This window comes from Nicotiana tomentosiformis, chromosome 6 (assembly GCF_000390325.3).
Source record: "Nicotiana tomentosiformis chromosome 6, ASM39032v3, whole genome shotgun sequence".
Classification (NCBI taxonomy): Eukaryota; Viridiplantae; Streptophyta; class Magnoliopsida; order Solanales; family Solanaceae; genus Nicotiana; species Nicotiana tomentosiformis.
The window spans coordinates 49,735,269-49,762,902 of NC_090817.1; the positions used below are offsets into that span (position 1 = coordinate 49,735,269).

General features: G+C 39.1%; 1 protein-coding gene across 2 annotated transcripts; it reads right to left on the reverse strand.

Annotated features, from left to right (window-relative positions):
* Positions 1-1,771: 1,771 nt before the first annotated feature.
* LOC104086870 (lysine-specific demethylase ELF6) lies at positions 1,772-27,250 on the reverse strand. 2 transcript variants are annotated; one of them, XM_070177344.1, is made up of 8 exons: positions 25,700-27,250; positions 21,079-21,157; positions 20,870-20,937; positions 6,891-7,041; positions 5,768-6,321; positions 4,157-4,447; positions 2,394-4,010; positions 1,772-2,360 (listed from the first exon to the last, which is right to left on the reverse strand). In XM_070177344.1, exons 1-8 carry the CDS (start codon positions 26,838-26,840, stop codon positions 1,996-1,998), a joined length of 4,266 nt encoding a protein of 1,421 aa, XP_070033445.1. In that variant the 5' UTR covers positions 26,841-27,250; the 3' UTR covers positions 1,772-1,995. The 2 variants fall into 2 exon arrangements, with proteins under 2 accessions (XP_070033445.1, XP_009589507.1); XM_009591212.4 differs by having other exon boundaries at positions 1,772-4,010.
* Positions 27,251-27,634: the final 384 nt, after the last annotated feature.

The following is a 27,634-nucleotide window of genomic DNA, read 5'->3' on the forward strand; positions in this document are numbered from 1 at the left end:
CGGCCCTGGTATCTCAGTGTCCCATCTCCTCCGATCTTGAAAGCTGTAATCTTACACTGCTGAATTCCCTCTCTCAATCTTACTAAGGTAGGATCTTCATATTGCCGTGCTTTTACCTCGGCTACCAAAGATGATTCTGCTGTATTCTGTACAGTAACACCTCCGTCATCAGAGTCCAACAATCTGATTCTCATATTGGCCAGCTGGTGAAGCTCTTTGGTCAACCCTTGTCTACCTGCCTCAATATGTATTAAGCTTCCCATTGACTTACGGCTGAGAGCGTCTGCCACAACATTAGCTTTACCGGGATGGTACAATATCTCGACATCGTAGTCTTTCAGTAATTCAAGCCACCTACGCTGCCTCAAATTCAACTCCTTCTGCTTGAAGATGTATTGTAAACTCTTGTGATCTGTGTAGATGTCAACATGGACGCCGTATAAGTAGTGCCGCCATATCTTCAAAGCATATATTACTGCAGCCAATTCCAAATCATGAGTCGGGTAATTCTTTTCATGCTTCTTCAATTGTCTTGATGCATAAGCAATCACCTTCCCACGTTGCATCAATACGCACCCCAAACCTATACCTGAGGCATCACAATATACCACATAACCTTCTGTTCCTTCTGGGAGAGTGAGCACTGGCGCGGATGTCAATCGATTCTTTAGCTCCTGAAAACTATATTCACAAGAATCAGACCACTGGAACTTGGTAGCTTTCTGTGTTAACTTAGTCAATGGTGCTGATATAGAGGAAAACCCTTCTACAAACCGCCTATAATATCCTGCTAGCCCCAGGAAGCTGCGGACTTCTGATGGTGTTGTAGGTCTCGGCCAATTCTTCACTGCATCGATCTTCTGAGTGTCGACACTAATACCCTCATCAGATATCACATGGCCAAGGAATGCTACTGAGTTCAGCCAGAATTCACATTTAGAGAGCTTAGCATATAACTTATGATCCTGAAGGGTCTGTAATACTATCCGCAAGTGGCCCGCATGTTCCGCCTCCGAACGAGAATACACCAGAATGTCATCAATGAATACGATCACGAACACATCAAGATAGGGCCTGAATACACTATTCATGAGATCCATAAAAGCTGCTGGGGCATTTGTTAGCCCGAACGACATCACCAAGAACTCAAAATGCCCATATCTTGTCCGGAAGGCCGTCTTTGGAATATCCTTCTCCTTAACCCTCACCGGTCTTATATTAGGCGATAATGCTGATATTTGGTATATTTAATGTGTAATTTATAACTAAATCTAATACTTTCTGAATATATATATATATATATATATATATATATATATATATAAAATACACGTTGCAGAGAGACTAGTAAGAACTCAAAGAACAAACTAAAAATAGAGTAATTTGGTTCGCTTCGGAAATATTATTACAGAAAAGAAATTCACGTGTAAAGGTGAAAGGCATATTGATAGTTCCTCGTATAAGTATATTATATTCCACATTTTCAGAATTGTGTAACGTTGTTAAGAGTTCTATATGTTTGAAAACCAGAAAAGAAACAAGTTACAAAGCATGTCAAACTTATGATGATCCCTTTAAGAAACGACAATCAATATTCAGACAAGTTCACACTAAGCATAATTTCTCCACAAATTCACATGATGGAAAATCAGACCATCCAGCACAAGCAGCAGATTTCATTTTGTTGAATTCTATATGGTCATTATTGACTGTCCAGCATTATCAAAGTGCCATGAGAAGGGCCTTGTCCCCTTAGACCTCTCTTACGAAATTTGAAAGAATGACATGCAATTTTATATTTAAAATTGAAGATTAATCCTGAAAACAGGCACTCTACAAACGAAGAACACTACTCCTACCCATGCTCCATGCTAAAATGACAAGAGCGCATTAGTTTACATGATTCTTAAGATTGTCTTTCAACCCAAGAATCCGCACTCTAGCAATCGAGTTATTTGGTATATTACACAACCAACCTGATTATAGTAACTAACATCAGTTGGCCGCTTCTACATAATGACCAGTTTTCCGTCTATGCCGACTATAATCTGATACAAACCTGAAGGTGAGTCCACAACCCTCAACCTTGCACTTATATGGCCGCTCACCAGTATGCACACGCAAATGTTCAGTCCTTGCCCAGGCCCACTTGAATGTCATGGTGCAGCCTTTCCATGGACATCTGAGGGGCCTATCATTTTCATGAACGCGTTGATGAACCAGAGCATATTTGTGGGATGTAAATTTCTTCCCACATCCTTCAATGGGGCAACGATTACGTTTGTGCAGTTGCAGCTCTACCTTTGTTTGGAAACTCATCCGGCAGCCTTCCAGGTCACACCTGTGAGTCCCCTTCCTCTGTTCTTTCTTATCCTTGTGAGTGATGGAACTAGGTAAAGACGTCTTCACCTTCTTCCCCATTGGTTTATCCTCAAGAGGTTCCTTAGTATCAACTCTGCTCCCAAGAACATTCTTCCTAGCCCGTGGCCTTAAACCTTCACATGGGCTTTTAACAAAGCCACCAATGCTACATCCATCATATGTTAGGAGTTCTAGCTCACGCCTTCTTTTGCCACCACTTTTTGCGATTGGCCTAGACACTATTGGAGAAGTATCATCATTTGACTCTTTCTTATGCCTCTCAGAGATATTATCACCACTCTGTGAGTGTTTAGGACTCGATGTCTCTCTCGTCACTTTGAGACTTCCTGCTGAGGCGGAAGCTTCTTCTACTGGTGTGACATGGTCAGAGACAGCTATACCTTGATCTGCATTATCAATTTGGATTTTTTGCTCCACAGAGTTGTCCGAAATCTCATTATCAGATGCCTCGCTACCTGAGCCAGATTGTTCTGGAGATTGATCCTCAATCTGCTCATCACAACTTCTTGAAGGACCATCAGTGCAAGATCCTGAGGAGTTGACAGGCACGGGAGATCTGGTCATAATAGCTTTATCAGCCTCTCCATGATGATCTATTTCAAAATCTGCTTCCGTCGGATGAGCAGACTTATTTCTGATGCCAGATTCTATCATATCCTGATCCTCCCTCAAATTTTCATTATTTGCAGTACTCCGAACCACAGGTATGGTTGTACATGCAGGAGTATTCACATGAGCTACCTCAGTGTCTCCACTAATCTCTGGAGCCGTGGTCTTATGCTCTGCATGGCGATTGTTTGAATTTGTATGACAAGTTTTTTCCTCCATTGAAAACTTCTCAGTAGTACAAATTTCAGCCTGGGCCTCATTGAATTCCACCATTATAGAAGAGGTGACAAGTAAATCTGCTTCTTGTGATACAAGGAGATTTCCATTTTGATCTCTATTTACCAAAAGCATCTCATGTTCATGATGCAGTCCTGGTTTCCCCTCAGGAGCAGCAAAAAACCTTTCCCCTGAAGAAGCCGTGCCTGCATTTTCATCCCTGATGAGAGTACTACTTCCAAATGTTTTTGCATCTGTAAGCAAAACTTCCTCCGTCAAACCATTAAAAGGATCCACAAAAGCCCTAGTGACCTCCGCACAACTACAAGCCTTAGACTTGTATTTTTTCCTGGAATACCGGATGGTTATATTCCCCTTTCTGGTATTCTGCCTGCCCACTATAGATCCTGAATCAAGTACCTTCTCTATTTGAACATTTGCGAATGCTGGACTTTCTGTTGAATTATTAGACTTCCTCTTTGAGCGTACTTTTCTGGACTGCCACTTGAGACTCGAGGATTCTGAACTAAGAGTTGAATCAGAGAACAATCCACCCAAAGTCAATGCATGTTTTAACTTCTTAAGTGGACAATTCTTTTGCACCTTCACACAGTGCCTTAAATTGATATTTAATTTCAATGTCCAATCTTCTGTACATTTGTCTTGTTCTTCATCCACGATTGCAAGATCAATCAACGAAAGATGTCCTTGAGATGCATTAGCCAGCGAAATCTCATTATATTTGAATGACGTGCCAATTTCCTCTGCAACAATTGTGGCATGTGATCTGATTTTCTGAAAGTCTACATGAAATCAAAAGTTGCAACAAACATTTTAATACGCCAAGAACTAGCAAAAAAAATGAAAACAGATACACTTTAGTAGCCTTTTTTTTGGGTATTGTCATCAATTAGACAATTCAAATGATGGTGTACATGAGAAACGTTACCTGAATGGCAGATCACAAGAACATTTGCTCCACCTTTAGTATGCAGAAGTTCTTCAGTCTGAATTGCATGCTCAAGGCAAAATATCCGTGGTCTCACAGAACTTGTACAAAAATCCCATTCCTTCTGAAGCTCAATTTTTGAAGTCAGAGCTGCATTATCTGTATGTGATGGATTATGAGACTGTGATGTTTGACCCTCATGTGGAGTAACTGCAGATTCACTTGGCTGGGAAGACAAAGATACTTCATCATGGTTTAGGTAATGCCCACCATTTCTTTCCATTCTGTCAACTGCATGAAGAGGAAATTCAGTATTCCACAAGCAAGTCATTCTGACAAATTTGCAATACGTGAATGCTCCCAAAATAGTTAGTTAAGTGAGAATTAACTAGATAGATCGTAGTGTGCAACAACCTGGTCAAATAATGTTAAACTTTGGTGTTACATCATACCAAGTGCCCAGATTGTTAAATAAGATGGACCTTGGGCCTAAACAAACCCCAAAAACCAGCTCATCAGGTGAATATTACCCAAGACCATATAAGAAAACAATAGTCCCTTCTCTCAACCGATGTGGGATAACATAATATGGGGGCCAGTACTGGGTAAACCAAGAATACAGATGGATCTGGCTATGATACCAAAATAAAATGGACCTTGAGCTAGGCACACACTTCAGCACAGTTATATACCTTTAGGCACAGAGCATGGTCAACCAGTTGGTTGACGGACAATTAACTTGATAAATTATAGCGGGTAACAATCTGGTCAAATGATGTTAAACTTTCTCTTACATTATACCAGGTGTCCAGATATATACCTTTAGGCACAGAGCAGCAAACTGTACACTTGTCACCATGAAATGCTTTAACTTAAAAAAATGTGAAAACAACTACTTCCATCCAGTGATACAGCTGTCTATTCATTGGAACCAGCTCAACTAAGACTAACCTATTAAAGGTGACTTAAAAAGAGGAGTGAAAAATGATAGAACATCTGCTGATTGGCCATGCCGCTAAAGGTGAACTAATATTCCCAGAGCGTACCCTAACCCAATGAGTGGGCCAGCATATGAAGATACGTGTATCTTATTACTCCAGGCAGAAATGAAAGTTATAAATCAACGGCTGGAGTTCGTAAACAAACTCAAAGGAAACTCATTACATCATCTTCAGACTCGATAATTTAAAGGATTAGATCTTTAAACATCTGAATGGTGCACAATTAAGATACTTTGATCAGCTTAGAAATGTATTGGTAGTTAGTTAGCAACCACTAACAGCAGCGACAAACTGAAGCAATTCTTTTCTTTGTTCTCTTCTTTTTCTATCAGTAAAAGTTCTCTCGTTTCTTTTTAGCAGTATTCAGCTGAAACAGAAAATAATGATAGAAAGATTAGGGATACATTCTTTGCACCAAAAAAGAAGAAGATCAGAAGAACTCAGTACTGTTGTGTTCAAGGAGTTCGGATTATTTCTCACATGTTGATCAGACACAGGAAGCTTCACAAATCAATTTGCAGAACTTTTTACAAGTAATAAAAGCAGGGCATTTAATAATGATAACAGACAAACTCGGCACCAGGAAAATTAGTTATAAAGGGTCTCCTACCTCTATTATAGTCCTCAATCATGCCCCTAAGATCTGAATGGCAATCCGACTCCACATGTTTCACCGCTCCAGAATCTTGTTTATTCTGAAAATCCTCTGGGAAAAGGTGTTCCGCAGCCTTTTTCGATGGTTGCACCAGAGTCATAAATGGAAAACCAAGAATCCCACAAGCTATACAGGGTAATGTCCCCGAATCGATTTCAAAGTCACATGACACATCATCATCCACATAGAAGTCACTGTAATTATCCATGTATAAGCTCATCTGGTCTAATAGATCCTGACTATCGATACTGTCAGACTGATCATTCCCTCTAGAAGCATCCACACTAGCATGCTTGTGCAGTTCATATTCTTTACCTGAAGACGGCAGTATATCCACATCCCACAACACTGCATTGTCAGAAAAGCTTTTCTGAAGCAAGACTTTTACCAGGTCATTCTCCTTTTCTATATCTTCCAGGAAGGCTTTCTTTACCAGAAGCTCCTTTTCTTCCTTCTGACGATCTCTCAGACGAGAGGTTCGCACCCCAGGTAGCAAGGACCTTGGCACACTGTCATCCAGAAAGACAAAAGTAAAGAAACCAAAAGACATTTATAAGCTTATCAAAATGTCAAAGGAAACATAACCATACAATATTCGTGAGCCTATGTCCCCCTAGACTTAGGTTTTTCATGATTCTTTAACCTGAATGACGGGAAAAAGCAACAGAGTGGAGTACAATCGAGCTGGGATATCCCTGTATCACACATTAACTATCCGGCTTAGTTTCTCAAAAGTTATCCCATTCCACTGCCCATTATATTCGCCATTCCAGGAACAGAAGCAAACAATAGCAACTTTCACCTTTTAAAGTAACAAAAAAGGTATACCTTAACCTCATTTACCCACATAACTTTAAACAGATGTCTAAAATTCCAAATCTGACGTGGGTAATGTATCGTACACATGGAAAACCAGATTTGTACAGCTGGAAAAAGGTTCTTAAAATCCAGATCAATAAAAGACAAATTAAGATGACGCCTATAAATTTTCAATCCGAGAACACAAAAGAAACGTATAATTCTCGTCTCCTAGTATGTTGGGCTGATCCACAAATGCAACAAGAGCAGATGAGCAGACCTTGAAACAAAAGACATTGTCAACAGATAAAGCAACTGCTGATGAGATAGCATCGGCAGATAGTTCATGGCAGCTCGACGAACAGCAGCTTCTTTGGCTACTGTAAGCCACTGTGGAGTACCGAAGTTGGCAGCCTCGCCACAATTGAAGCCTGCATTTAAAGTGAATATTTGGAAACCAGGATTAAAAAGTTAAAACTCATGTGTTTGCCAATACAACATGTTTCACTTCATACTGCACCACTTAACACAAGAATTTGGGAGGAGAGGCAAAATAAAATAAAGCTGGCAATCAACTAGAGTAAAGGATCCAGACACACAAGCAACTGAAACAGAATTTCTTTTATATAATTCAAAAATTTTATTGGATATCTTACCCAAGTCTGTGTCATCTTTACATGTGTGTATGCTATTAAGCTCCCAAAAATTCCATCCGGCCATCTATACAGGAATGAATGTTTTCATTCCATCAAAATACAACATAATTAGTACTTCCCTTATAAATTTCAGTATTTCTTTAAAACTTCTATGATTCTTTACTCACCAAATTGTCCAAAACAAGCAAATAGGAACTGTCTTTCACAGCACCTTTTTACTCACCAAATTGTCCAAAACAAGCAAATAGGAACTGTCTTTCACAGCACCTTTTTCCTTGCCTCCATCCTCCAAGTTTGTCATGGCTTTCTTGGAAGATAACCAAACCAAATATTGAATATCTTAAGGCCACAATTTGTTCCAAAGTTGCAATATATACTTCGTAATGTAATAAAAAGTTGCTGCATCTTATACATGCAAGACCAATTTACGACCACTTGTTTTCTTTTCCTCAAGGTAGGATTGTGACCCACAATGCACACCAGCAAAGAGCATTATTAGTGCTCTAGTTTCCATATTAACTTCCATGTGCTTGAAATCACCTCCATTGATCAAGCGATTGTAGCATGTTTACCCAGAAAAAATTTAGTCCCTGTCCCTCTCATGTTATCACGTCATCCCCCCCTAATTGTATATGCTATATCTATGTATATTCTAAACTAAACCTTCCACTTCATCCCTTTCTCAATCCTGAACAGCCCTTCTAAAAGACAGATTTTCAAGGAACTCATTCCCGTTTTTTTCTAATTATTTCGGCTACTTTGGCGTCCTTGACCATAGTTACAGTGAATGCGCTACGGAATTCAAGAACATTTGGCCTCTACACCATGTATTTAGCCACAAGAATCTTATTTCCTATTTTCCACTGTGATTCTCTTTTGTGAATCTAATGAATGTTTAAAAACAGTTTTCCTTTCCCCTCATGAATTTCTTCCACACGCTTGCACCAAATCAAGAATTGGCTACTTTTATGACGGTTGGTTGCTGCCCTACCACTAACCTTCCTCCTTTATCCGGGTTTAGGACAACAATGTGAGCAAGCTCACACGGCAATTTATCGAGAGGGAACGAGGTATATTTAAAATCATATGTAGGGAAGTTGTCCCGAAAGACCTACAATTTCTTGGTCTCTACAACATGTATTAAGCCACAAAAGAATCTTATTTCCTATTTTCCACTGTGACTCTAAATTGTGAATCTAATGAATCTTAAAAACTATTTTCCTTTCCGCTCATGAATATCTTCCACACGCTTATACCATATCAAGAATTGGCTAGTTTTATGATGGTTGGTTGTCAACCCTACACAATCATTCTCCTTTATTCGGGCTTAGGACGACAATGTGAACAAGCTCATACGGTGATTTCTCAAGAGAGGACGCAGTGTTGTGAAAAGCAAAGTGCAGTTTGTCGTTTCTGTGTTGTGAAGCATAGCAGGTGATATAAAGCGTGCGCTTCTGCCAAAAAAGCGAGAAGCGACAGTAGCGACAGAAGCGAGCACTTTGGTATATTAAGTGGCTGCCAACGTTAAAAATAAAAAAGCTCTTTTTTCAAAACATTATCGAGCAGCAGAGAAAAACAGGCGACTAGAGATCCCATTTTCTGCACTTTTCAAGTTCAAATTCATCAAGTTCTTCTTCTTCTTCTTCTTTCGTCTCAAAATAGCAGCGAAATGCTGCCAACTTTCTTTTTCCTTCAGTTCTTCATTTTCTCATTCTCTTCTTCTTCTTCTTCTTCTTCTTCTTCTTTTTCTTTCACTCTTTCAGTCTTAAATTGCAGCGAAATGCTGACCAATTTTTTTCTTACTTACTGCCAATTTCCTTCGGTTCTTCTTTTCCTTCAGTATTTATTTTAATATTTTTTTTAAAATTCCGCTTCACTTCAAAAAAGCGAGCGCTTCGCTTCTTGCTTCACGCTTTAAGCGAAAATGGGTTTGTCGTTTTCCTCGCTTCACGCTGTTCACAACACTGAGAGGATGAGATAGACCTAAAATCACATGGAAGAAAGTTGTATCGAAAAGACCGATGATTTCTTGGAAGCCATGCAGAGTTGCAAACTTTGTGTAAAATAAGGTACAATAAAAGAAAAAGATCTATATAGGCAATACAAATTAATTGGGAATATTGATTTACTCATGTTAATACGTGTACCTTTTCCCCACTTATAGGAATACACTAGGGTTGTAGTTGTTGTTGCAATACGTGTACTTTAAATCCTATACTTTCTAGGAGTCATTTAGTCCTATCGGAGATTTTAATGACACTAGAAAATATAAATAACTTTTTTATTTTGTATAAGGTTGGCTTGAGATGAATTTAAATGGAAAAATATGGTTAGCAAAGATTCATATAGCTACTCAATTTGTTTAAGATTAGGGGTTATTGTTATCGTTGTTGCTTATAGTATATAAGGTTGTAACTTCTTCCTAAAGCCAATAATGCTCATGGTATCCATATGTTGTACACAGTGGCGGACGCACGTGGTGGCAAGCGGGTTCAACTGAACCCGCTTCATCAAAAAATAATACTGTGTATATGTATAAATTAGGATTAAACCTGCGTAAATTTTGTATAAATATTTTATTTAAACCCACTTGACAACTATTATTTTACGACTAAAGTTATGTACTTCTAAGATTGAACCCGCTTGCAAAAAATCCTGGGTCCGCCACTGGTTGTACACATCACCTCTTACATGGTACATACTTATTTCATTTGTGAATCTGTCTAATCACTTTCTCAAAACGGCTTGATTGATTATAGAATTTGCATTCATGGAAACCTCATTCTCCTATTGGTAGCATACTAGCATCACCATCTCCATCCTATCAAGCATACTTCTCGTTCATGTTTGCTCCATGCCGCCATCTCATAAAGTTATCCAACAGTTTTTCCTAGCTTCTTAATAATTGACGATTGGATGAGAGACACATAAATTATGTTTATACGTTGCATGTTTGATAGGGCCAATTTTATGAGAGTAACCTTCACATTTTCAGTTAAATTTGTTAAGCCACTATGTTCAATTAGAATCACTGCCTTTCACACTCTCTCTCTCTTAACTTACCATTAGCGAAGAACCAAGACCGACGTATCTCTCCATCAACGCCGGTGACCACAGATACGGGTTTCTCTCCTCCTGTCTCCCCCCCCCCCCTCGTCTGTTTCTTTCTCCTTCTTCTTTTCCCTCCTGTTGCCGCTCCATCATGTCCTTCTCTCTCCCACCTCTGTTTTCCCTCTTGCTGGTGGAAGTCCGGCGACGAGACTGTCGGCGCCGACGGCGGTCCGCCTTTGTTTTCCCTCTTCCCCCTTTCTCGGCTGCTTCTTTCTCTGTCTCTCCCCCCCCCCCCCTCCCACTCTCTTTCTAGTGTGTGGGTGTAAAAGGTAGCAGATTCCCGGTGACCTAGCCATAGCCCGAACCGCGCGTAGACTGTCAAGGCAAGATCGACGGGTTACAGTGCCTTCGGCCAGCCTCCAGCCAACCAGGTTCTATCGTCTTTTTTCCTGTTCTGTTCTAGTTTTGGATATTGGTCAACACTGTTATTCATCTGTTGTGTTAATTCTTCTGTTGTTTAGTGATTTTTTTGGGGAGTCTTCTTGTGGTTATATTCTTGCTTAGTTATTTTACCATTCGTGTTCTTCTTGTTGAGACTGAGTAGGATTTTTATTCTGTTATTAATCATTTCTACTGAGTATTCTGGATTAAATTGCATTGACTTTATTTCCCATTTTTGGTTGTATCCCTTTATTTAGGTACTTCTATAAATCGTGTTTTATTTAAATTAGGAGTATTGTAGTAATTAGAGACTTGTAACTTGGGCTATAGTGGCTGTGGTGAATAATGGTAGAGTAAGGTCATGTCCTCGAGTGGGGCAGGGGGTGGGGGCAAGGGTAGTAACGGGGGTAAGGGAACCTCTAGGTTGAGAATTGGATCCTGGAACATTAGGACTTTGACGGGGACGTCTATAGAGTTAGCGAGGATTCTCCGGAAAAGGAAAGTCAACATAGCTTGTGTCCAGGAAACTAGATGGGTAGGGACTAGGGTTCGGGAGGCAGACGGATTTAAGTTGTGGTACTCACGGGGGGAATGGGTTAGGCATACTAGATGATAGGAAACATAGAGAGCTAGTGGTAAAGGTTAGGAGGGTGAACGACAGGCTGATGGCTATTAAAATAGTTGTGGGAGGGCTTATTTTGAACATTATTAGTGATTACGCGCCTCAAGTGAGTTTGGACGAGGAGGTTAAAAGGCGTTTTTAGGAGGACTTGGATGGGTTGGTGCGGGGAACTCCGCACACCGAGACGCGTATCATAGGAGGAGATTTTAATGGCCACATTGGGACGTCGTCTGGGGTTTACGAAGGGCTACATGGCGGCTTTGGTTTTGGAGACAGAAACGTAGGAGGAACTTCAGTTTGGGAGTGTGCTTGCATTTGATTTGGTGATTGCTAACTCGTGTTTTCCCAAGAAGGAGGAGCACCTGGTCACCTTCCAAAGTATGGTGGCCAAAACCCAAATTGATTACATCCTACTTAGGAGGTGTGATAGAGGTTTATGCACGGATTGCAAGGTCATCCCAAGTGAGAATCTCACGACGCAACATAGGCTATTGGTTATGGATTTGGCGATCATGCGGACAAGGAAAAACAGGGTACTGTAAGGTCTCCTAGGATCAGGTGGAGTGCCTTGACTAAGGACAAAGCTTAGGACTTGGGGGAGAAGCTACTGGCTATGGGGGCTCGGAGGAGTAGTGGGGAAGCGATGTGCATGTGGACTATGACAGCGAGTTGTATTAGAGAAGTTGCGAGAGAGGTGTTAGAGGTCTCAAAGGGTTTCTCTAGTGGCCGCAGGGGGGACTGGTGGTGGAATGAATAGGTCCAAGAAAAAATGGAAGCCAAGAAGGCGGCATATGTGAAGCTAACAGAAAGCATAGATGAGGCGGAGAAGAGAGCCAATATGGAGTGGTACAAGGAAGCTAAGGAGGCGAAGTTAGCAGTTACTGCGGCTAAAACCACAGCGTTTGAACGTCTGTATGAAGATTGAAGAGCTTGGGGAGAAAGGCGGGGATAAGAAGCTGTACATGCTGGCCAAAGTGAGAGAAAAAAAGGCTCGTGACCTGGATCAAGTGAGGTGTATAAAAGACGAGGAGGGTGGAGTTTTGATGGATGAGGCACAGATTAGGCGGAGATGGCAACCATACTTCCATAAACTTTTGAATGAAGTAGAGGATAAAAACATCGTGTTGGGTGATTTGGAGCACTCCGGAAGTCATCGGGATTTTGGGTACTGTAGACGCATTAGAGTAGGGGAGGTCGAGAGGGTAATGCAAAGGATGAGCAGGGGTAGAGCGACCGGGCCAGACAAAATCCCTATAGAATTCTGGAAGAGTGCGGGTAAGGCAGGCTTGGAATGACTCTCTAGGTTGTTTAACGTTATTATTAGGACGAAAAAGATGCTTGAAGAGTGGAGGTGGAGTACAATGGTTCCGTTGTATAAGAACAAGGGTGATATCCAGAATTGCAACAACTATAGGGGTATCAAGTTGCTAAGCCATACGATGAAAGTTTGGAAGAGGGTGGTAGAAGGGAGGGTGAGGAGAAGTGTGTCTATTTCAGAGAACCGGTTCGATTTCATGCCGGGTCGTTCGACTACAGAAGCAATTCATCTGGTGAGAAGATTGGTAGAGCAATATAGGACAATGAAGAAGGACTTGCATATGGAGTTCATTGATCTAGAGAAAGCATACGACAAAGTCCCGAGAGAAGTACTATGGAGGTGTTTGGAGGCTAAAGGTATGCTTGTAGCGTACATTAGGGTGATTAAGGACATATATGATGGAACTAAGACATGGGTGAGGGTAGCTGGAGGTAGGGGTGGCAAATGAATTGGAGGCTAGTTTCTGGTCTGTTGTGTGATGAGAATGTACCACTAAAACATAAAGGTAAGTTCTACAAAGTAGTGGTTAGACCGACTATGTTGTATGGGGTAGAGTGTTGGCTGGTAACGAACTCGCATGTCCAGAAGATGAAAGTAGCGGAGATGAGGATGTTGAGATGGATGTGTGGGCATACAAGGTTTGATAAGATTAGGAATGAATTCATTCGGGATAAGGTGGGTGTGGCCCCCGTGAAGGATAAGATGCGAGAGACGAGGCTGAGATGGTTCGGACATGTTAAGAGGAGAAGCACAGAAGCCTCGGTTAGGAGGTGTGAGAGGTTAGCCTTGGGGGTATGAGGAAGGTTAGAGGTAGGCCAAAGAAGTCGTGGGAGAGGTGATTAGGCGGGACATGGCGCAGCTGGAGCTGACTGAGGACATGACCCTTGATAGGAGGGTGTGGAGGTCGAGGATTAGGACAGTAGGCTAGTAGGTATTCGAGTGTTTCCCCCTACACTCTCAGTCCGATAGCTTTAGTATTAGTATGTTGTATTTTATTCTTAGATTGTTATTACTATCTAGCGTATAATTGTTCGATAGCATTAGTATTAGTATGTTGTCTTCTATTCTTAGATTGTTATTACTACCCAGCGTATAATTGTTGTTTTGACTACGGTTTTCTTCTTTTATCTTGTTGTTATTAATACTTACTGCCTTCACTTCCTTTATTTAGCCGAGGGTCTATTGGAAACAGTCTCTCTGCCCTTCCAAGGTAGGGGTAAGGCTGCGTACATCTTACCCTCCCCAGACCCCACTTGTGGGAATTTACTGGGTTTGTTGTTGTTATTGCTGTTGTACTATGTTCAATTAGAATCGATAGAAGGCGAGTAGGATTGATGTGAGGCTGTAGGAAAGTATACATCTGACAGTCTGGGAGCAAACTCCATGGTAATATAACGTCCATTGACACAGCTACCATCTAGGAGTGAGAGACAATTTAGAATCCACTTTATCTACGAACAAGGAGATTATAGGTAATGCAACTATGAAATTTTATGGAAAGTTTAATCCTAGCATACGATGAATGCTTACGCCATGATTAAGAACCATGCACCAAGATGATGATTGTGAATGTTTCCCTAGAAAACCAAAAACCACAAACTTCTGTACTTTAATAACTATATCGGGTTGTCTTTCCCTTCAAAACACTTTGAATTCCTTCTCCCCATAATACCCAACAAACACAAGCTGGAACTGTGCTCCATACTCTTTTCAGGGACTTTCTTATACCACCACAGCCTAACAACAAAATTTTCACTAAACAAGGCATTACAAACGTCAAATTGAACAGATTAAAAAAATGCTCCATAGTTGTCTTGCGGCTGTACAGTGTATAAAAAATGGTTGTTGCTCTCTTCCTCCTTGTTACACATATAACACCTAATGCACATCACCATCCCCCCATCGCTTCAAGTTCCTTTGAGTAAGACAAGCATCATGCATGAGCAGACATTTCATCAGAAGCTTTGATTATGTACTTTCAAGTTCTTAATTCCAAGTCCACCTCTTCTTTTATCTTGTACCACTCTCTTCCATTTCACCAAACGAAATGCTCTTTTTTCCTCGTTTCTGTTCCACCAAAAATTCCTTCTGATTTTATCCAATTTCTTCTTTACACTAATCGTCTTAAGAAATAAAGACATAAGATAGGTCGGCAGAGCATCCCAACACTATTAATGAATAATTGAATATCATCCTACCTCCAAAAGACAGGTATTGTCTTTTCCAAGTAGTAGGTTTCTTTTCAAATCTTTCTTCAATCTTTTGCCACACAGGTTTAGCCTTGTATCTAGCTCCTAATGGCATACCCAGGTATGTCGTGGGAAGCTTACCTATTAGACATCCAGTTCTCGCCCAATCTTCTTAAGTCCTCCACATTATTAACAGGAAATAATGAACTCTTCCCTGGGTTAATTTTTAGCCCATAGATAGCTTTATACAGTAGCAAGATACCCCTCAAGTACCTGAGTTGATTCTCCTCAGCCCCACAAAATATAAGTGTGTCATCAACATAACGAATATGAGAAACCTCCACTCTGTTGAGGCCCCCTAGCCCGGCAGTAAAATCTTTGATCCAATTCCTAAACCTAGCTTTGCAAAGCATAAGATTAAGGCCCTCCATAGCTAGGATGAATAAGAAGGGAGACAGTGGGTCCCCCTGTAAGCCCCTGTATAAGGAGAAAAAAAAGGTTCTGGACTCCCATACACAATCACAGAGAACTTTACACATGAAATACACCAATCCATCCGCCCAATCCACTTTTCTCCGAACCCATCTCTTTTAAAAGATTAAGCAAGTATGACCAATTGACGTGATCAAAAGCTTTTTCAATGTCCAACTTGCACATATTCCAGCTTCATTTTTCCCAAGGAGAATAGGAAATCGATGCGTAGGAACATGTCATCAGCATGAAAAAAAGCTAGAAATGCGACTAATACCTCGTAGTTACTGGTTGAAGAGCAGGAGAAACAAGCGAGATACAAGAATCTAAAACACACTAAAACATGATCATTTACTTCGACATAATCTAAGGTTTTTCAAACATTGTTATATCTCATACAATAATTCCTTAACCGTTTCATTGTTCGATGAGAATGGATAATAAGCTCGATAGACTGACATTAGGGGACATAAATACAAGTAACCTAAGTTACTCGGACACGAGTGCGGGTGTCCGACACGGGTGCAGATCTAGAGGTCGGATCCTTTGAGATGTAAATTCTAAGATTCGAGGATAAGGATCCTAGTACGGATACGGGTGCAGCGATCTGGCTAAAAATACTTTAAAAATATAAAAAAATATCTCTAATTATGAGAAATTTTGTGGAATACTTACGTATAACTTGTAAAGTGTGGATTTCTTGTTGGTTGTCAAGTTGTAGATAAGCAAAGGATTGATTTCTATGATAAGGTATGCTATTTTCTTCAAATATACCCTAGTTTTGGTTCTGATTTCATGAATCAAATTGTATCTTGTCTTGAATTTTTTTGTTCATCATGGACAAAGTACCCAAAATTGTTTGACCAAATCCGGTACGGATCCTATACCCACACCCATACTAGTGTCGTGTCGACACGGGTGCAGCACCTAAATTGCCATGTCGGAGCAACTTAGCAAGTAACGCATGATGAAGGATGTCTCAAATCCACTGTCTATGGGAACAGAAAGATAGACATACATTATGTTGGTATGCAGACGCTCCACTAAGGAGGTGTGAGAGGTTGACATTGGAGGGCCTTAGGAGAGTAGAGGTAGGCCGAAGAAGAATTGGGGTGAGGTGATTAGGCATGACATGGCGCAGCTACAGCTGACCGAGGACATGACCCGTGATAGGAAGGTGTGGAGGTCGAAGATTAGGATAGTAGGTTAGGTAGTCTAGATTATTCATACCGGTAGTGTTAGTATGTACTCTCGCATTTGGTTGGTAGTAGGCTTATTTGAATACCTGTGTCTGTCTTTTTTTTTTTTTTACATTTCGATCATCTTACTATCTTGTTGTGTATGCTGCTTTTACATGATTTTTCGGTGTTGTCCCGTCTTGTTTCTTGTTATTATTGTGGTACCTATGCTTGCCTGAGCCGAGGGTCTATTGGAAACAGCCTCTCTTCCTCCACAAAGGTAGGGGTAAGGTCTGCGTACATACTACTCTCCCCAAACCCCACTATGTGGGATTATACTGGGTATGTTGTTGTTGTTGTTATGTTGGTATGCTTGCCATGATCGAATTTACAAGAGTACCCTTTTTCGCTTTAGACAAGTTTTGTTCTCATGCCTCCAATAATTTCTCAACTTTATTAGGTTCGACTTAGCGGTTTCAAACATTTTGTATAAAACTAAAAATATGGTAGATAAAATTATACTAACATTGTTTTTTGTAAAGAAACCTGACAACTGATTAGATGATGAAGAGACTAGCTCTGAACCGCCAATGAAAGAATGATTCAGGTAAAATTATCCAAACTAGACCTTGTTTGAATTTCTTTCTCCAAGCAAAAGTCCTAAGTACTTTATGGGTAGTGGCCACCTTGCACCCACATACTATAACTAACTTATAGATGTATTAAGCTTACCTAACTAAGATAATCTTGAATATTCTCATATTGACTTCCAACCCAAAAACCACAAACACCATAAAAATATTCTAAACGAAAAACGGATCTGTCTCTTCTTTCGTTCATAGAAGATCAACACATCATCTCCAAACAAAAGATGTAATATTTCATTATTTCCACTATTACCGTTTCAAAAATATATATTTCATTATTTTCCTTCTCTCCCCCAAAATGTTCTCCCTTGTTATAGTATCATCTAAGAGATTTTTGAGTAACTTTCAACACAATAAGGAAAAGAGTTGGGGATACCAGATCTCCTTGTCTAGTTTAGACCCTTTCTACTACACAAAGATCCAAAAAGAATTCCATCAAACATACGGTAGATAAAAACTCAATCCTCAAATATAAATTTCCCCAAAGCCCATTTCAGATAAAAAAAGATAGTGAAATGTCCTTTGTGCTGAAGTTTATAATACTTGTTACCATTCTCAAAGAAAAAGGATAGGAAAAGGTGCCCGGCTTTTTCAACGTCCAACTCGTAGAAGATCCTAGTTTTTGCTTCTCAGTCTCAAACCCACAGTCTCATTAGCAATGATCACAAAATCCTTATATTAAATGTTTTTCTCCCATCCTCCCCAAATGCATTTTGAGTGTTGAAAATGAAATTACCCATCAATAGTTTCAACCCTTCTAAAAGTACATTTACCCTAATTTTGTAGACTTCTCGCCAAGTTAATGGACCTAAAAATCCTTATATGATGCTCCTCCCATTTTCATAAGTAAGACTACGACGAATAATTAGGCTCTTTTCAGAATGGAAATGATTTATTCCGTGACCTCTCTACTCACCACCTGCCAACATTTTTGAAAAAGCTACAGTGAACTGATCCGACTCATGGGCTTAACACCCCAAATTGTCTTTCATCACTTGTACCATTTTATCTTCCCAAAAGTTCTCCGAATCCCATCACTCTGGAACCATACTTCTCATACCGAAAAAATATAACGCGTCTAGCATCTATCAAACTTTCTCCTCTTTCTTCTTAATAATCACTTTCTCCTTATTTTCTAAAACATGCAACTGAGTTGGAGTAAGTATCTTTTCCTCAAAACGCTGAATATCTTTAAATATTTTGTGAAACTCTCCTTCAATATCATAACCTTTTTTATTCATGCAGGAAAAAGAAGGGAACTTGTTGCTTCTGTCTTCTCTAAATAGATTTCTTCAATTTTACTCAAAAAAAAAATTATGATAGCTCCATTCACGACTGTGGTTTGATTAGCTTTTGAAGGAAGGTTGATATTTTCAAAAGAATGGCTAGAAGGATGTATCTTAGATTTTCTTCAAATTGACCCATTCTAACATTGCCCATTCTTCTCTTCCTCGTAACACTTTCAATTATAAGTTTCATTTGATGCCACTCTATGAAACTATAAGCTAAGTTGCTCGAATACTAGTGCGGGTGTCCGACACGGGTGCGGATCTAGAGGTCGGATCCTTCGAGATGTAAATTCTAAGATTTGGGGATACGGATCCTAGTACAGATACGTGTGCGGGGATCTGGCTAAGAATACTTAAAAATATACAAATATCACTAATTATGAGAAATTTTGTGGAATAGTTACGTATAGCTTGTAAAGAGTGGATTTCTTTTTTATTCTCAAGTTGTAAATAAGTAACAGATTGATTTCCTAGATAAGGTATGTTATTTTCTTCAAATTTACCCTAGTTTTAGTTCTGATTTCGGGAATCAAATTGCATCTCGTCTCGAATTTTTCCGTCCGTCGTGATTAAAGTGCCCAAAATCGTTTGACCAGATCCGGTATGGATACCATACCACACCCACACTAGTGTGGTGTCGACACAGGTGCGGAACCTAAATTGTCGTGTCGGAGCAACTTAGACTATAAGTTCTACGAGCATTGGACATTAATGAAAAACTTAGTTCCTCGTCCCCTTCCATAGGCAACTAATTTGAGACTTTTGCTTCCTCTTTTCTGCTACCAATCCCGCTTTCGAAATTGTCTTTGAATTCCAATCCCCCCTCCCCCCTCCCCTCCCCTTCTATTTGCAGCTATGATTTTCAAGTCAACTCACGCACATCTCAACTAATCTAACGGGTTCCCACCTCTTTTTCGTCAAGATATCACGCTAATCTTTCTTCTGCAAAATGCAGTTAGTTCCTAGAAGAAAGCCGATTTACTTGTCTTCATTCTACCAAACACACATCTCACTTCCATATCTTTAAATCATATTTCAATAGTCTTAACTTCTTGACCTCTGAAACTTGGGTCACCTTCCCATGAACTGCTATCTCATTGTGCCCTCACCATCACCCTGAGACCTTCATACAGAACCCACATGTTCTTAAACCTAACAAGATTTGTTTTCCTAAATCATTTGTAGATAGAGAAAATTGTTAATTGTGAATTGGAGATCTCTAATGTGGAACTACAAGCATAAACTCATATGTCAAAATAGACCGAGAAACATATATATTTTACATATCGGAGAGTAAGACTGAATACATGCACTGCAAGTTTAATCAGCATAAGAAGGGCGAAGTTGAGGTGAGACTAGTTGGGATTGCGGAGCCAAAATGCAAACAATTTAAATATCTAGACTCGTTATTTTAAGAGAATGAAATGATAGATTAAGACATTACTCATAGGATAAAAATCGAATGGTTGAAATAGAGAAATGCTACTGGGGTATTATGTGATAGAAGGATCCCTACCAAACCAAACAGTAAGTTTTATATAGCAGCTACAAGACCAGTAATGTTATATGGTAGTGAAAGTTCGGCTGCCAAAGTCCAACATGTCCACAAGATGAGTGTTGCAGAGATGCGGATGCTAAGATGGATGTGAGGTCGTATAAGACTAGAGAAGATTAGAAATGACCACATTCGTCAGAAGGTGAAAGTAGCATGCATTGAGGATAAAATGAGAGAAGTCGTTTGAGATGGATTGGTCATGTCATGCTTCGACCTTCAGATGCATCGGTCCATAGGTGTGAAACTATGCTGAGTGAAGGTATTAAAAGAGTGCGGGGTAGACCTTAAATCACATGTAAGGAAGTCGTCTTGAAAGACCTACAAATTCTTGGAATCAATGCGAACTTAGCTAAAGATAAGTTACACGGGAAGAAAAAGATCATATAGGGGAAACCTACTAGTTGAGAATAGGTTTTAGACTTGCTAGAGAGCTTCTAATATTACTTATTATTATTATTATTATTATTATTATTATTATTGCTATTATTTTTATATATCTATTAGATATATGTGTGTTTGTGTTAGTGTGTGTGAATATATATATATATATATATATATATATATATATATATATATATATATATATATACACTTTTATTTTATTGTGGTATAACGACGATTGAGTTGAGCTTAAAAAAATGAAGTAGGATTCATAAAGCTTACCCCAACTTGTTTGGAATTGAGGCATTGTTGTTGTTGGAGTCATCAAGGGGTGGAGAAAGGAATTTAGCTAACTAATTAAAGAGAGAGATCATAATCAAATCAGCACAACAGCTATTTCTGCATATATTGTTGAAGCTATCACAATAACAACTTCAATTTAGAAGATCAGAAGCAATTACCATGGCTGAAACCTATATGGTAGGCCCTCGGAAAAGTGACAACAAATTCACCAGGATTCTGTACCAATCTATGAAAAAAAGAGCACATATGGTAGAATGTTAGCAATATTAAATTAGGAATTGCCACACAGGAAACCCCCACTTTAGTTCCAGAATATAATCAAGAGAATACAAAAAAGTTAAAGTAGGATCAGACAAAAGGAAACCACCTGCAGCAGGGGATGCCTGATGCTACAACAACTTCCGGTGATAAAAGAGTGGTCTTCTCGCCCAATAGCGTAAGAGCAGCTGGAGAGTAAAATTATATTTATTGGATCTGAGAACTACAAACTTTTCAGAGCAAAAACTCCAAAATATCTCTATTTCAATGTCAACAAGCGAGTTGCCAGATGACTAAAGCCAAAGATCTATATATAAATGACACAAATTGAGCAAGCATATGAAAATTGTTTACTTCAATAGAAATTAAACTAAGACTTGAGAAGGACAAGTTACCAGAATGTCGAGTATAACCACAAAAGACTGAACATCTGTAGCAATTCCAGAATAAGTAATACAGGAAACAGGATCACTTCTTAAGGAACTTTGGAAGAAACTCATACCCTTCACTCGCACATTTACTTTCTAACTTATGAAGAGATTGTTAGAGAGCAAATGCATGTTAAACCCCCTACCATGGCTAGTATCTCATAACTGCCAGCATACCACGCCTAAACAAATACAAAATGAACATGACTGCCAAAATGCTATATAAAATGCTTAAACAATAAGTGCATGATAACATTGTATATCATTTACGCAGCAACTTTTCCTTCTCCCTTTTGGAATGGTGGCTCCAGTTTCCAGAACATGTGGGGTGGGGGTGGGGGGGTGGGGGATTTTTCTTAATTGATATGGTAAAGCCACCTCCTAAGCAGGAGTGCAATAGTATCTTTTTCACACTTTACACCCTTGTTCGCCCAAACATCCAATGTCATGGTTAGAGGTGGAGGACTCTACTACTAAACTATTCCTTCCTTATCGACAAGACGAGAAATATACAGAGACAACAAGAGTAAGGATTTTGGTGGTATTTGATCTCACAGATGAGAGTAGGGGTGTTCGTCGGTCGGTACGGTATGGTATTTAGACATTTCGGTTCGGTATTTTTGGTATTCGGTTTCTTAAAATGCAATACCAATACCGTACCTAATTAAATTCGGTATGGTTCGGTTTTTCTCCTTTCGGTTTATTCGGTTTGGTAACTTCGGTTTATTCGGTTTGAATACTAACTAGTGCATAGAGTCATAGACTGTAATATTCTAAATTAAAGTACTCAAAAGTACAAAACTAAAAACATTTGTTGACAAAAGTTTTGTCCAAAACTAGCAAATATCAACCCAGAGAGAGAAAATTGTACATAAAAGAATAAATTTGATCATTAGAAATGTCTTGTTACTTGCTTAGAGTTAATTGATGAACTTAGAGAATAAAGGAAAGTAGAATTTAAGATTTTTATATTTATGTTATAATTAATAATATGTGTATTGTGTAATATAATATATATTTCGGTACGGTATTGGTATTTCTGTATTTCATTTTAAAATATCAAATACCAAACTTAAACCAAATACCATACCGAATACCGAAATATCGAATACCAAATATCAAAATTTTCGGTTTCAGTATTGTAATTCGGTATTAACCAAATTATGCAGAGCCCTAGATGGGAGAACCAGAAAAGGAAACATCAAAGAGAAAAAGACTACGGAAACAAAATTCCATTTCTCTCGAGGTATTAGGGAGTACATTACCGGAATTACCCCAAATAAATTCCCTCTTCTCTCTCGTTGTTGTTCTTTAAAACCTTTTGCAGAATGAAAATAGTTATTAATAATAAATTCTTCAAAGATATTTTATGCTAACACTATCAAATTAAACTCCTTAAATAAGTACTCTATACATCTATACATCATTAGTGCAACTAAAAAATTTTGACGAAGAATGGAGGGAAAAAGGGCAAACTAGAATCTTCTTCAAGCGAGGGCGCCCTATGCTATGCCCCTTAATGAGTCGAATGGTCATTCGACTTTCATGTGATTCTGATGGCCTGCATAGATCTCATGAGACCCGCCCACTATTACCATGAAATTTTTTGGTTATTTACAAAAAAGGGAAAGATCGAGAAAAGTGACCCCAACCAAAAGAAAAAGCTCATGGCAAAAATCTCTTGAGGCACCTATAAGGGAAACCCACAATTGGAGTCTTCGGGTGCTCGTTAACTTCTTGCCTCTACTCCTACAAAATGTCATGCTTTCAACTTCCCATTTAGGATCAAGCTAAGTCATTATTCATTTTCTAATATAGAACATATCACATAGGCTTTTTAGCATGATTATAATTTTTTTCAATCAAGTAATAAGATTTTATTAACAATAAGCAAAAATCACTCGTATACAAGAAGTATACCAAAAAGTAATAAACCTTATAGAAAAAGATAGTTTTCTACAAACGACATTCAATCTTCTATACCTACAAGAACTTCGTGAGTGCACCAAAAGGAAATAAGGGACAAGGGGTTGTTCCTTAAGTGTACAAAATTCTTCTCTATTCCATCAAAAGTCATCCTATTTCTCTCTCTTCAAATGGTCCGCAAAAGTGTCGGTGGAGCAACACTCACGCCCCAACATGACTCACAATTCTCCGCCTAAACGTTTTTCATTGTCATCAACCAGCCTCAATCCCAAACTAATATGAGTCGTCTATACGAATCCTCAGTATCCATTCCGCTAAATTTTCAACATTTTGAAGATTTATCATAATTGGACTATATTTTATACTGACACGCAATCACTTCAATCTCCTATACATTACTTTCAATGAAAGAAAGACTATACCGGTGCAATAAGTAAGATTTCTACATAAAGAACATATATTATACAAAAGTACAAAATTTCAAATAAACCCAGCATTCTTTATGAAGAGCATTACGTCCTCTATATGGACTGAATTATCAAATTGCTCCAAAAGTAATAAAAATAAAAAGTCCCACTAACTTTTACAAGAGTATTTCAACTCTTTAAATGCTCTTCTTTTTCATATTATCCACATGAGCACCAAAGAGCTATTCCATATGTTCCTCTTCTCAGCTCTTCATTTCCACCCAATAGCATGTCTGTGATAGATTCAAGATCATCCATTTAACTCCAGTATTCCACAATATACACCATAGCCTACATGTGAATGTCACCTTTGTCATCTATATTACTTATATTGCTTTCGGGAAAGAGTCTCTCTTTCCCTCTACCATATTAGAGTGCTAATTGGTTCCTTGATAACTAATTGGTTAGCTTTTATGAGTAGGTTAACTTGTTAGGTTTTTCTAGGAAATCAAAGTTTTCTTTTGTAAATCAATTTAAGTTGTTCAAATCTTGCCCCAGACAAAATCCTGGTATTTAAGTGGAGAAGCGTAAAGGGGCAAACCCATTATCCACCAAGTTTCGAACCCTGCACTAGTAGCCCTCGAATTACTTGGTTATCAAGAAAATACAGTTTAACTTGTTCAATGTAGGGTACAACAACTTTAAAAAGAAACTTTGAAAATCCTTAAAAGAAGGAAAGCCCACAAGTTAGGTATACAGGCAACTTACTCAGTATAAGTAGTTTTGGCATTCAAGTTGGAAATTGCAAAAGCTTCATGTCCTAAATTTAGTTTAATTTAATATATTGACAAGTATTTCAAAGTAGGAACCAAGATCGCTTTGAGTTAAATACTAGTGTAAGTTGCTTCCTTAAAAGAATACTAGTGTAAGTTGATTCATAGGATCATATCCCAAAATACGGCTTGCAGTATAACAGTTTCCCAAGAAGGAGAAAACAGAATAGATATGCCGAGCTACAAAAACAAAGAAAGAAAACAATGGATATGCCGAGCTACAAAAGCAAAGGAGGAAAACAACAAAACAAGGTTTTCTCCAATTGCACTAAATAAGGGACAATGGTGAGGAGAAACAACTCATACACCTAAAAGTTACAAGAAACTCAACAATCAGGGATGGGGTTAAGGAGCTGCTGGCTGCAATTTTCTAGGTCAATGCACCTTGAAGGGAGGCATTCTTGAAGAAGGGAGACAAACTCCACCAGATACCAGTCAAAATCAATTAAAACCATGTTTGAAAGGGGCAAAAAGGGAAAAACGGTTGGAAAAAGAATGAAAAGAAAGTGACAAAGAGGTTTGGATAACTTTTGCTATGATGAAAGAATAGACTCTAGATAACTTACAAAAAAAGAAGAAACTTCTAATGGGAAGAAAGAGGGAGATCCTAATTCTGAATATGTTCCTATTACTTGCTGCTCTCTTCATAGTAAACAGGATATAGCCACTTCTGTAGATGATTGAATGAGGTCTGGAAGCTAAACACAAAACTATTTGCAAATGGCGTTATCAACCATATTTCTGAATAACATCTTGAAAACTTATTCAAAAGAAGTGCAACACGGCAAAGAACAAGCTTCCATGGGTTAAAAATATCCAAATTCTGAAAGCAATGGACAGATACAGTGACTAACATACATGTCAGGAAATCTTTCCAAATGGCAACAGCATATAGAGCAATGACCAAGGACAGTTATTGTGTAAAAGAAAAGTACAAGCACAACCCCAAGGTTACCAACTATGATATAACCTTTCCAAAGAGAACTAATTCTTTCCATCTTTTTGTAAGATTACAAGAAATGAGAGTTAGAAACATTTCAAGAAGCTAAAGAATGGAAGAAAATAAAATATTCCTTTCTTTCTTTTTCTTCTTTGATCATTTTCATCACATCATCGACAAAAGAATATATCCATACCTAATCGATCAGTATTTCCACCATAAGCATGATGACGAATGACTTCTTCAAAACTAAATGCATAATCTCCTGGCACAGCATACCAAGTCTTAGGGGATCCCGTATGAAGAAAATTCAAACTATGAAGCTCGTGATCCTCAACATGCCAAGCAAACCAGCTAAACAACATCCCTATATAGACCATAGGAGAAGTAACACCGGGGATATCATCTGGCATGAAGCGAGTCAGTGACCCAGGCGACCGTGCAATTACTTGCAAATTCCAAGGACTGTTTGAAAGGTTCCAACCAGCACTACCTTCCATTGCACCAGCATTACTACAATCTTTTGGCCTAAAAAGGGACGAGTTTGTGATTTTCTTTGATGGAGGGGTCAACAAAGAAGCGGATAGTGTCTCTACGCTATGACGTGGACTTTTGTCTGCACTACTACTAGAAGTACCTACTTCATCATTCTTATAACCAGAATTTCGCCGACTATTTCTATCAGGAATTGTCCTCTTCCGCCTCCTTCTCCTCCTGCGAAAATAATGAAAGAGTCCCTCGGGCTCCCCAAATGCAGAACCGGGCACATCATTTGCATACTCCACGTAGATAGGGTCCTCAGAAGCCCTCTTCCAAAACATTGCCTCCACAACTAACGGAGAAATCTCCTTAACCACGCCCAATTGACTCCTAGCAAAATTCTTCGACTTGGCTTCAAACTGCTCTAATGTATAAACTTCTCCACTTTGCCACACTTGTTTCTGAGCTCCCAATGGATGAAAACCAAATTCCCTTTTTATCTTCTTCTTTTCACTATGCCCCAATTCTTGATGCCGCGTGGTAAAAACTGCCCTAAATTCTCCACCATCAACATTTTCCTCATCCTCACCACTTGTTGTAGACGAAGTACCACGATTGGCATTCAAACCCAACTCGGGACACTTGGTTAGAGACTTATTCAAGTTATGAACCACATACTTCTTTGAAGGTTTAGGCAATGGTGGAATCACCTTACAAATACCAAAAGCACTAGCTTCCTTCTCAATTTTGGATATATAAGCAATGGGGTCAGCAAATTCAGTATCAGTAGGTCGAAATTCAGGTGCCAGGGGCAACCCTTTAAGCCATTCTGGTATATCCACACACTTCATCACCATTCAACAGAGAGTACCATAACCACAATAACTCAAGAGAATATTTAATTAATTAACCACCCAAATAAACACCCTAAAATCTACAGGCTAAACGAGTGAGTTTACACAACTACAAAACCCTAATTTAAGCTTCTGTTCCTCCGAAAAAATACAGGAACTGGAAAAATGTAAAGGCGCGACGTATGCTAAACAGTGAACCTGAAACTTGAATTAAACTTTGAGGGCACTCTTCAAAGACATCCACGATGAGTGAGAAAAAAGTCAAAATCCCCAAACATTGTTGTGTCCAGGTTATAAGGGACAGTTTTGACCCTTGAAGATGCGTAATATAGCACTTTTAACCATCATTTCCTTAACCTACGCCAGGTGGGATATGGCGCACAGCTGCACCGACGTCAGCGGGACATATGGTTGGGTCCACCGGACCAAATTAGGTACCTTGTCGGGGGATTTGCATATATAGTCAATTTTGGGGTTACTATTGTACAGGCCAAAATTGGTTAATATTAAATGACCGAATGGTAGTACGACACGTGGAATCGTAATCAACGAGAGCGGGTCAAATATTTGTTACTAGATGACATTTATTGAAGAATATTCCCCAGTATTCAATAGGCAGTCGTTGTAGAGAATTTTGGCATTCATGGTATGCCGTTACACATTCATCAAGGGCCCTTGTATACGGGTAAAACCGAGCCCGTCGCGTGACTTGACTTCCCGGTGAGCCGAGTGGAGTGGGAAGATAAATGTAACGTATCGGATTCAGAACGAAGAACCCCTCGTATCCTGGATCGGTC

Excerpts from the sequence above, each read along its gene's own strand:
- LOC104086870 (XM_009591212.4), bottom strand. The coding sequence starts at position 26,840 with ATGGTGATGAAGTGTGTGGATATACCAGAATGGCTTAAAGGGTTGCCC. Across the intron at positions 21,158-25,699 it reads TGGAAATACTGATCGATTAG|CTGCTCTTACGCTATTGGGC; the intron begins GTATGGATATAT and ends TTTACTCTCCAG. Across the intron at positions 7,042-20,869 it reads CCATATAGGTTTCAGCCATG|GCTTCAATTGTGGCGAGGCT; the intron begins GTAATTGCTTCT and ends CTTTAAATGCAG.